Below are 11,772 nucleotides of genomic sequence, written 5' to 3'. Positions count from 1 at the left end.
TATCATTTGAACAGTTTGTGTTATCACATATAAAAAGTATCATTTGAACAGTTTGCGTTATCACATATAAAAAGTATCATTTGAACAGTTTGTGTTATCACATATAAAAAGTATCATTTGAACAGTTTGTGTTATCACATATAAAAAGTATCATTTGAACAGTTTGTGTTATCACATATTTAAAAAGTTTTTTATGCTAGTTTAGTTCTTTTTTTCATCAAAATTAAAGAACTAAAAAAATGCAGAATTTTTAAAAACTGAACTTTCTACCTGTGGATAAATGTTTTCTTACATAGAACTTAATTCTAAAACAAACTGAGATATGCAGATAAATTAGCCAATGTTTGCTACAATAATAAAGAAAAATTTATAAAATTGAAAGATACAAAAATATAAAAAATTGAAAGATACATAAATGTAAAGAATAACCCCACATATTTAATAATAAAAAACTAATTTAGACTCTCCCCAAAAAATATTTCGTAGCTAACTTACCAAGGGTAAGCATGATAACCATTCATAGCATTTTTTATAAAAAGAAATTTAATTTTGAATTGAACTCTGTGGATTTAAATCCGCAACCATGTATTACATAAAATGTTTTTACTGAACTTTTTAAAGAATAATTTGTTATCTTAGCAAGCATTGAATGATGACATTTCACAAGTTCATCTTTATTAATAATTTAGACAATAGAAAAAGTTTTTTCCACATGTTAAACTTTTAAAATGATTTCAAAAATATCTGCATATTAGCAAATGCCAAACCTGGCAAAATAAATGAGGTTTAAAAAAGTAAACAAGCAGATGACACTTTTCGGTTTAATACTCTTCTGTGTTGCTCTGCAACAAGATTTTTTTTTCTTGAAGCACCTTAATAGCTAAAAAATTAAAGTCCTGGAGTCGTAACATCTTCATGGACTTCTGAGATTCCAGGCTCTGGGACCCCATATTTAAACTTCCCATTCTTAATTTTTTTACAGTTTATATAATAGATATTTAAATGCATTTAAGTTATTATTTAATATTGTAGTTTTGTCAGAGAGTTTTTTACTTCACAGTAAAATAATTCATAAATTAAATTATTATTTCAAAAAAGTATTACCATTTGTGTATGCTCTTCTGGCAGTGTCAATATTCCATTATTAAGTTCAATGGAATTTAGCTCCTGTTTATTTGCTTTAATATGTTCCTCTTTATTTCTAGTCAATTCTCATATTTTATTTTGATGTTATAGATGAAGAGAACTACAGTCTATTAGCTTTTTAATCATACACATTGTAATAAAAACACCAACAAAATCCTCTGTAAAATAAAGTACACTTTCAAAACCCCTAGCTTCGGTATATATTCTCATAGAAATGGCATTCAGTTAAAGGTTAGTATCCTTGTCAAAGTATGATTAAACATACTCTGTTGAAGAGTTGAAACAGTGTTCCATAATATTTCATAAAATGAAGAGTGTCTCCATTCTTTAATATAGATGATTTTTTCTGTTAAATGTTGGTTATTAGAAAGATTGCACTGAGTTTTAAAGTTTTTAGTTAACAGATTTATTGGAAAACATCCATGCTTTTTATTTTGTCAGCATTTTTTGTGACAACAACAAACTATCTGGTAGGATCTCAAGAGACTTTTTTTGTTAAAGCTATTGGATGCTTCAGCAGGATATTTAGCCAACTTAACAACCCTATACAAGTTAATACTTAGTTTATGTGTGATTTCAATTAATTTTTCTTAAATCATCTGCTTCTCTTACTTAGATCTTTCCAGTCCTTAATCTTTTTAATTAGATCTGCATTTTCTGCAAGGTCTTTTCTGTGAACTGTTATTTCTTTATATAAGCATATTTGCTTATGTTCCGTAAGTCTTGAGAAGTTATTTGATTGTTTTATTTTGAATTTGATAGTAATTTGACTCTAGATTTGAAACAGTGGTAACTCAATAATTTTTTGGTTCCACAAATTTTATTTGAAAAATTATTTGCTGGAATGTATGCTCTTAAAATTTCTGTTGGTATTGATGTCAAAAAATGTTTGTTGATATTTATGCTTTTGCAATAATTTTTCCATTGAATTGTTTTCTTAAATTCATTTTGATAAAATTCATTTCTAATTTTTTCGTTTATTTTTAGATCTTAATATATATAAAATATATGGTATTTGAATTCTTTTTTCTAAACTAAAAAAAGATAACTGTTTATTTGAACAATTATTTTTGTTTTCTAGCTATTGCTGCCATATGTTATTAGCAAATTTAATTTCTAATAATTTGAAATAATATAAAGATTTAAAATAATCGAAACATTTAAAAATTTTAATTTTGTTTTTTAGATCCGCTTAAATACTTTGACATTGAAATATCCGAACCTGAATCGTTTTTTATTAATAATATTATCCCTGATACCGACAGCATATACAGACAAACCGCTCCGAACAATTATTCTGTTGGAAATCAACCGAATTTCAATAGCGATATAAATAAGGAAAACGATAAATCTACAGGCATCTTTTATATATAAATGCAAACAATTATTCTGCAGAGATCAAAAGTAGTTTGACTATAAAAGATTAATGTTCAATGAAAATTAAAAAGAACAATAGCGACATTTTTAACCTGTTATCCATAAATAAAATTTTTGTATTATTATTCGATTTGACTGTAGACTTTTTTAATTGGTTCAAACATACTTGCACAATTAAATTTATGTGAATCTTTTTTTTTTTTTCATATAAAGCAACTTTTAAATTTGGAAAAAATTCCCAATTTATCTGCAACGGCAATGAAGGCTTTTAAAATTATAAATATTGAAATGAGCCATATTTTCAAAATAATATTATATATTTTATGAGAACAGGCATGTTTTGTTTTTATAAAAAAAGTTTCGTTACGTTTAACTGTAAATATAATAAGTGCCTAAACATGCAAATTTTGTTAATAACATATTAAACAATTAACAGGTCTAAATGGGTAGACCCTATTGCATGTGATGCAGAAAAAATGCACACTATTATGAAGCCAACTAGAAATGAGATTTGGTATCTGTAACCATCAATAAAAACGTATTTTAAAAAAATGATTTAAGTGTAGGGTTGGGAATACCGGGATCCCGAAATCCCGGGATTCCCCGGTTTTTAACAATCCCGGGATTAAGCATTTAATCCCGGGATTTTTTTTGAAATCGTTTTCAGTTGAAAATTTTTAAATTAAATTATTTTCGTTCGATTGCATTAAAATTCGAACTTAACAATTTCGAAATTCTTGCAGTTATGTTTTTGAATAACTGGATTAAAGTTGTTATAACAATTGAAATTGGATTGCAATTACATTCTTAAAAATTTTTGGTGCTTAGTCGCATTTATTCAAGTTTCTGACAATTTTTATCTCGAATAGACGTTATCTGTTTGTGACTATTTTAAAGTACAAGTTTTAATAAAAAATAAAATTGCTGGTTTTTTAATCAGTAAATTTTCTAAAATTATAATGGCTTCGTACATGGAATATGACAAAAAAAGTAATTCTGCTGTTTGGAAACATTTTTTTAAGAGAAGAAAAAGGGCAAACAGCAATGTGAAAGTCTACTGACTGCAAAAAAATTTTAAAAATTGGAGGTGGTTCAACGAAAGGTCTCCATACGCACTTACTTTCTGTCCATAAAATTAACCTCACATTAACTACTATTTCAGTAAACACATGAGATGAACCACCAATAAAAAAAAAAAAAACGTTAATCAATTATTTTTCGATATTGGAGCGAGAAGAAAAATCACTTCCTGCTACACTTGCACGATTAAGAGCTATTGATGGGATTTCGTTCAACGTGATATGGTGTTCTAGTGATATAAGTGCAGGTCTTATAGCTACAGGATTCAAAAGTTTACTCACAACAGTCAACACTGTGCGTAAAATGGTTGTAGATTACAGCAAAAAAATAAGGAGTTTTTTTATTACTGAAATACCTAGCAAAAAAAAACCTGAATTCGGTGTAGGAGAAAGATTTTCTTTATCTTTTGATGAATGGACATCATTGCGTAACCGTTACTACATGAATATTAATTTACATGCACGAAATTGTCAGTTCTGGAGCTTAGGCTTAACTCGTATAACGGGATCAATGTCTGCAAGTAAGTTTATTGAGCTATTACAACAAAAGCTTGCACAATATGGACTTGATTTGAGAAAAGATATTGTTGGTATTATGACTGACGGAGCAAGTGTGATGAAAAAAGTTGGGAGAATATTACCTGTAAATCAACAGATATGTTTTGCCCATGGTGTGCAACTGGCCGTTATTGAAGTACTATATCAAAAGCAGGATATAGAAAGAGAAATAGATCAGCAATTCGACGAAGACGAACAATCAGATATAGAAGACGATTTTTCAGAGAGTAACTCTTGCGAGGATGATGATTTTTCTGACAACGATAAACTGGTTGATCTTGATGCTAGTCATAATTGGCATCGAGGAAACGAATTTGATGTTACTGAGGTAAATTGTGGTCCAGTGATCAAAAAGGTACGAAAAGTAATAGTAATGTTCAGACGATCACCAAAAAAAAACGATATCTTGCAGAAGTATGTTGCGGCTAAATTTGGGAAACAAATAGCTCTAATTAAAGACTGCAAGACAAGATGGAAAAGTCTTTTGTCAATGCTTCAACGCGTCTATTTATTAAAAAATTGTATACAAAAGGCATTAATAGACATAAGTCTACCGGAAGGTGAATCTTTGGCTTTATCTAATATTGAGCTTAAAACTGTATCTGCTATCGTTAATGCCCTACTTCCAGTAAAACTAACAGTTGAGGCCCTTTGCCGTCGGGATGCTAATTTGTTTACAGCCGATGTTGCTATAACTTTTATGTGAAAAAAACTTAAAGATGCTAACAACGTTATAAGTCAAAAGTTGCATTCATCTCTCGTTCTTCGAATGCAACAAAGGCGTACCGATGCAAGTAGGATCCTTCAGTATCTGCACAATGGTAGAACCAACATTCAGTCCGAATCTGAAATAGAGTTAGTAACAGTTCCGACTTCAATAAAATGTCGCAAATTAATAGTTGAGTTACTTGAAAGACTAGACGCTACAAATCCAGCTACATCATTAACAGCTAATGAGTCTGAATCAGAAGTTGAACTTTCTGTTTCAAATGAGGCACTACTCGAAATTGTTTCTGATTCTTCTGACTCTTCATCTGAATCTATTTCTTTTGTTCTTAAAAACAGCAAAAGAATCACAGACGAACTTAATAAAGCTATAAAAAAAGCACATTTGCCCAGCATACCAACTCGATGTGAGACGTTATCGATGAAAATTCAAAAGGAAATGGTGTTGTTTGAAAATGGAGGAACACGTGGTGATTTTTTGCAAAGAGCGTATGCTTTTTTAATGACTATTAAGCCTACCAGTGTGGAATCAGAACGTGCTTTTTCTGCGGCCGGACCTTTATGCAACAAAAATAAGAAGTCGTCTGGGGGATGAAACTTTGGATGTGCTCTGCTTCCTCAAAACGTATTTTAAAAATAATCAAAAATAATTGCATACGTATATTATATCTACAAAAACAACGTCTTTATAATTTAATAATTAAGTATGTATAATATTAACAAACCAAAGAACTTCCTTGAAATTTATAAGTTTTTTCTAAACATACTTTAAATGTCTTCTTAATTTCCTTAAAATTTTTCTAAAATAATATGTTAAAATCTTTCAAAAACAGGTATTTCAAAATCCCGGGATCCCGGGAATAGGTAAATGTAATCCCGAAACCCCGTGATTTTAAATATAGCACGGGATTACAAACCCTATTTAAGTGGTTTTAATAAAAAAAATATATATTGAACTTTCGTTTTTTAAACTTTGAAGATTTTTATTTATTTATTTAATTTCCTCATTAAAAAAATAAGCTTTTATAATGTTTTTACAACATAAAAATATAACATTAAAGTTTCGACCGGAGCTGGCAGAAGACATGGTCTTATCATCCAGCCCCGTTAATATAACTAAAAAATTCAGCCGATAAAAATGAAAGTAGAAACTAAAGAGAAAACTGATTTAACAATCAATTTACTATTTGCAGAAAAAAAAGAAGAAAAAAAAAAGTTTTAATTATTTTTTTTATATTATTATTATTAATTCTCTATTTTATTCTACTTTTATTTTTATTATACACGCACGCACACAAACACACACATACATGCAAATATATGTCCGTTCATATATACATACAAAACCAAATAAATTCTGTTTTATATTCCATCTACAAATGGCGTAAGTTACAATAAATGTTGCATTTACAAATTGCGTTATTATTATAATATAGAATAATATCAAACATGTTTTAATTACCATACAATATAATTAACATGTTGCGTCAATTTATTAGATATTAAATAATTAACATTAACAAAATTTTTAATAAAACGATAGTAATTGCTTTGTATCAAAATCAAATAAGTGTTGTTTTGTTGCACGTTTAAATTGTTGAGTTGAAGTTAAAGTTTTTATATTACTCGTTAAAACCAAGTTCCATAACCGCGGCCCTCGGCAAGATATCGAAAAATCAGCTTGTTTTAATAATGTTTTAGGTATAAAAAAATTATTTATTGAGTATTTAGTTTCGTATTTGTGGTTTAAAGAAAAAAAGTAAGTTTGGAAAATGCTTGGTAGCATACCATTTTTAAACTTAAACATAAAAATAAGTATATTAAGAATATTTATTTCATAGACATTTGGCACTCCAATTTCTCTTAGTAGTGGTCTGGCACTAGCGTATTTATTTGCATTTAATATCAAGCGACTTGCTCGTTTTTGTATTTTGTAGATTGTATTTAACTTTGAAGGATAAGTACTTGCCCAGATAACGTTGCAGTAGCTGATGTAGCTATGAATAAATGCAAAATAAATATTTTTTAAACAATTTGCGTTCAGGAGATGTTTTGTTTTATACATAATACCAATAATTTTAGATATTTTATTTTCTATTACTTTGATATGATTACTCCAGCTAATATGTTCATTAAGAATCACGCATAAAAACTTGATTGAGTATTCTCGTTTAAGTTTTGTTTTATCAATTAGTAAATCAGGTAGTTTTAAGGGGAAGGCTTCAGATTTTGATAATTTTGTAAAAAATATATATTTACTTTTTTCGACATTTAAAGAGAGTTTGTTAGCCTTAAACCATTCGTTCAGGTTATCGAGTTCTTGATTAACAATGTTAAATAATAGGCTAAAGTTTGTGTGGCTAAAGAATTCTTGCGTATCATCAGCAAAAAGGACAAAGTTAAGTATGTTAGAAGATAAGTAGATATCGTTAATGTAAACGAGGAATAACAATGGACCAAGAATTGATCCTTGTGGGACCCCACAAGTAATGTTTTCAAGTCGTGTTACAGTGTTGTCATATGATAAAGCTTGTTTCCGATTATTAAGGTAAGAGCGAAACCATTTTAAATTGTTATTTCTTAATCCATAATTATACAGTTTATAAAGAAGAATCTCATGGTCAACTGCGTCAAACGCTTTTGAAAGATCGAGAAAAACCCCAAGAGTGTATTTATTGTTTTCAAACCCATTTAAAATTTCATTGACAAGTTTGGCTATAGCGTGTTCTGTTGAATGGTGTGTTTGAAAACCATATTAGTTATTATTAAGCAGGTGGTGGTTTAACAGGTAGTTGTAAAGTCTGTTGTGCATTATGCGCTCTAATATTTTTGAAATGCATGATAAAATAGAAATAGGCCTGTAGTTGGAAGCTATAGAATCATCTCCGCTTTTAAATATAGGAACAACTTTTGCTAGCATTAGCTGATCAGGGAATACTCCATTTTTTAAAGACAGATTACAGATATGCAGAAGGGGATATTCAATAATATCGTAGACATTTTTTACAACGTTCACGCTAATATCATCTAGACCTGGACTTTTGTTTTGTTGTAAGGTATTAAATGCATTTTTAAGCTCATCCGGAATTATATCAAGCTCGTTCACAACAGACGTTTTTTTTTCTAAATACGATTTATAACATTTTTTTCCAGGAGTTTTTTTATTAGCTAGTTTTTTCCCAATTTTTATGAAATAATTATTAAATTTCTCTGCAATATCTATTTCCTTATTGGCTACTGTATCATTCTCATCTGTTTTTAAGTATTGCGGGAATACTTTGGTGGCATCTTTTATTTTCCCTGTTACCTCTTTAATTACGCCCCATGTTTTTTTGGTGTTACCGCAAAAGTTTTCTAATAAATTGCAATAATATTTTTATTTTAATGCTTTTTTAATTTTTCAAATAGATTTTTGTATTGTTTATATATTTTTTCGTTTTTATAAGTCTTTTTTTTCAAAAACTTTTCATAAAGCTTTTGTTGTTTTTTTTGAAGATTTAATAAGACCTTTTGTCATCCAAGGACTTTTAAGGTTTTTGAGTTTAGTTAACTGTTCAGGCTTGGAAACGCTTTTTCGTACAAACTTGCAAAAGTGAGTTTAAAAATATTGTAAGCTGTGTTAGTATCTTTGCAATTAACAACTTGATCCCAGTTTTCCATTGCTAAGTTGCTTCGGAACTTTGTTATATTTGTTTGATTTATTCGCCTTTTTGTTATAATCATTGTTTTGTTTTCTTTTTTGTTGTTGAAATTGTTTAGTAGAAAAATATTGGAAAATGGTCACTTATGTCAGATTTTATTATTCCGCTTTGAATGTTAAATTTTATAGTATTATGGCAATGACGGAAACAAAATATTTTGAAATTTTTGATAAAGAAAACACTCTTCTTCTGAACAATAACAACGACCCGAACAAAATTTTTTTTGAAAACAACTCATTTAAGTCTAATTACAACAGTATCGAAGAATTATCTCGTTTTATAAATGCGTCACAAAATACATTTTTAGCGCTGACATTAAATATACGCAGCATGAGTAAAAACTTTGAAAACTTTAAAGATATGCTAAAAGACATAAGTCACGAATTTACGGTAATATGCCTTTTTGAAACATGGTGCAAAGACGAAAATACCATTAACTCAAATTTTCAATTACAAGGATATAAAGCTCTCCATCAAACTCGTAGTAGAGGTACTGGCGGAGGAATATGTTTCTACATACATAATACAATACACTTTAAAAAAGTAGAAAGCCTCAGCATACTGAACGCAAACTGTGAACTTTTGACGGTTGAAGTAACAAACCAAAATAAAGCAAATGCGTATATAACTGGCTCATATAGACCACCAGATGGCAATATAAAATCTTTTAAAAAACATATAATTCTGTACCTAAAACTGGCTAAAAATAAGCGCTTATATATAATGGGAGATACTAATTTGGATCTTTTAAAAATAAAAACTAATAGTAATGTCAAATGCTTTTTAAATAATCTCTTACAGCACGGCGTAGTACCCTTAATAAATAAGCCGACTCGAGTAACTCTCCAAACCGCTACCCTCATCGATAACATATTTACAAATAATACTATAAAATTTAACATTCAAAGCCGAATAATAAAATCTGACATAAGTGACCATTTTCCAATATTTTTCTACTAAACAATTTCAACAACAAAAAAGAAAACAAAACAATGATTATAACAAAAAGGCGAATAAATCAAACAAATATAACAAAGTTCCGAAGCAACTTAGCAATGGAAAACTGGGATCAAGTTGTTAATTGCAAAGATACTAACACAGCTTACAATATTTTTAAACTCACTTTTGCAAGTTTGTACGAAAAAGCGTTTCCAAGCCTGAACAGTTAACTAAACTCAAAAACCTTAAAAGTCCTTGGATGACAAAAGGTCTTATTAAATCTTCAAAAAAAACAACAAAAGCTTTATGAAAAGTTTTTGAAAAAAAAGACTTATAAAAACGAAAAAATATATAAACAATACAAAAATCTATTTGAAAAATTAAAAAAGCATTAAAATAAAAATATTATTGCAATTTATTAGAAAACTTTTGCGGTAACACCAAAAAAACATGGGGCGTAATTAAAGAGGTAACAGGGAAAATAAAAGATGCCACCAAAGTATTCCCGCAATACTTAAAAACAGATGAGAATGATACAGTAGCCAATAAGGAAATAGATATTGCAGAGAAATTTAATAATTATTTCATAAAAATTGGAGAAAAACTAGCTACGTTGTAAAAAATGTCTACGATATTATCGAATATCCCCTTCTGCATATCTGTAATCTGTCTTTAAAAAATGGAGTATTCCCTGATCAGCTAATGCTAGCAAAAGTTAGAAAACACTCTATATATATACATACATACCCATACACACATACATACACACATATACATATATATATACGCTAAGATATTAATATCAGAAATAAGAGTTATTTTTTTTGGATATTATTTAATTTAATAATTTTGTCATACCTTAAACCAACATTTTTACCATTATTGCGTCTTTCTTTTACTTCAGCCAGGAGTCTTTTCCTAATATTGACAGTCTCATGGGAAAAATCTTTGTTTATATAAGCCTTTGTACCTTTTAGTCTATATGACTCTTTTAGAATTTTTGTTTTATCATTGTATCTTAACAACTTCATTATAACTGTTCTAGAGGATCCTTCTTTTCTGACTCCGTTTCGATGAGCTCGTTCGATTTCTATTTCATTTAGTCCCAACTTATTTACTAAAAATTGTTTAACTTTCTCCTCAGTTTCATTCCATGTTTCTTTCACACTTTCTGGTAATCCGTCTATTCTTAAATTATTTCTTCTCGATCTATCTTCAAACATTCTTAACTTTTCATTTATATTTTGCGTTGTAATGTTTTCCTTTTTTACTCGTTCGTTGTTTTGCTTGTGGATAGTTGCGAGTTTTTTGTCAAAGACTTCATCATGAAAGTTTAAGCTCAATTTTATGTCTTCGATATCTTTTACTATTATCTTTATTTTGTTTGCATTTTCTTTAGAGTTTTCTTCTACTTTGTCAAGTCTCTCGTTAATTATTTTTGTATTCGTGCTTAAGATATCTATAAATATTTGTTGTTGTTGTTTGAGCATCGTTTTGATTTCTTTTCTATATTCTAAAAACATTTCCTTTAGCATTTTTTAACTTCTACAAGCGTAACTGACATTTTAGATTTATCTTTTATTTTAATAATTTATAAAAACTTAAATAGTAATTGGTTGATAGATATTTGAAGAGCTGTTAAAAAGCGTCTGTTCACTGCAACGTTTTCCGCAAAAAAGAAGAAAAAAAAAGAAGATCTTACATTATCTCATCTTTGTAAATCTTGCAAATGAACGGGTCATTTCAGAAACACCAAATCAAAAAAAACTTTTGGGAAATGAGAAAGAGCGTTTTAATTTTTCATAAAAAGTGTTAATGATTTTCAAAAAATTACCAAATATACTTATTAAAACAAAGTTGTATTAAAATTAAAAAAAAAACAATTTATATCTTCTTAAGGGTTTTTTGTTAGACTGACTTGTGTTGTTTCTGAAATAAACAGACATAAGAACCAAAAAAAAGTTTTTTTTTCGGACGGATTTGTAGAAATAAAGAAAAAAAACCAACAGTTCAGTTTTAAAAACTCATACTTATGTATAATATAATACTTTTGGTACCATTATAAATTTTCATCACAAAATGGATATTATTTTATCTTTTTACAGATAAAGTAGTGTCCATTTTATGATGAAAGTTTGTAAGGTAATGTTTAAATTACAGTAACTCAAACTCTGAACCAGCTTTGTCTACAGTGGGTCAAGTCAGAATCTGGTCATAAAACTCTTTAATATCTTCATCATCTGGAA

General features: G+C 28.6%; 2 protein-coding genes across 5 annotated transcripts in view; one reads left to right on the top strand and one right to left on the bottom strand.

The window, feature by feature from the left end:
- The window catches only part of LOC100215166 (interferon regulatory factor 9), a 74,884-nt gene extending 72,178 nt beyond the window's left edge, over positions 1-2,706 (top strand). For all 4 annotated transcript variants that reach the window (XM_065796379.1, XM_065796376.1, XM_065796377.1 and 1 more), the window contains one exon: positions 2,333-2,706. In XM_065796379.1, coding sequence (XP_065652451.1) covers positions 2,333-2,520 — 188 coding nt within the window. In that variant the 3' untranslated portion in view covers positions 2,521-2,706. The remainder of the gene's footprint in view (positions 1-2,332) is intronic.
- Positions 2,707-6,355: 3,649 nt separating this feature from the next.
- LOC136079813 (uncharacterized) lies at positions 6,356-11,098 on the bottom strand. The gene is made up of 2 exons (XM_065796380.1): positions 10,385-11,098; positions 6,356-6,883 (listed from the first exon to the last, which is right to left on the bottom strand). The coding sequence occupies exons 1-2, from the start codon at positions 11,059-11,061 to the stop codon at positions 6,415-6,417; spliced, it is 1,146 nt and encodes a 381-aa protein (XP_065652452.1). The 5' UTR covers positions 11,062-11,098; the 3' UTR covers positions 6,356-6,414.
- Between the last annotated feature and the right edge of the window lie 674 nt (positions 11,099-11,772).

This window comes from Hydra vulgaris, chromosome 04 (assembly GCF_038396675.1).
Source record: "Hydra vulgaris chromosome 04, alternate assembly HydraT2T_AEP".
NCBI lineage: Eukaryota > Metazoa > Cnidaria > Hydrozoa > Anthoathecata > Hydridae > Hydra > Hydra vulgaris.
The sequence above is the reverse complement of the archived record's forward strand: the minus strand, read 5'-3'. Positions and strand labels throughout refer to the sequence as shown.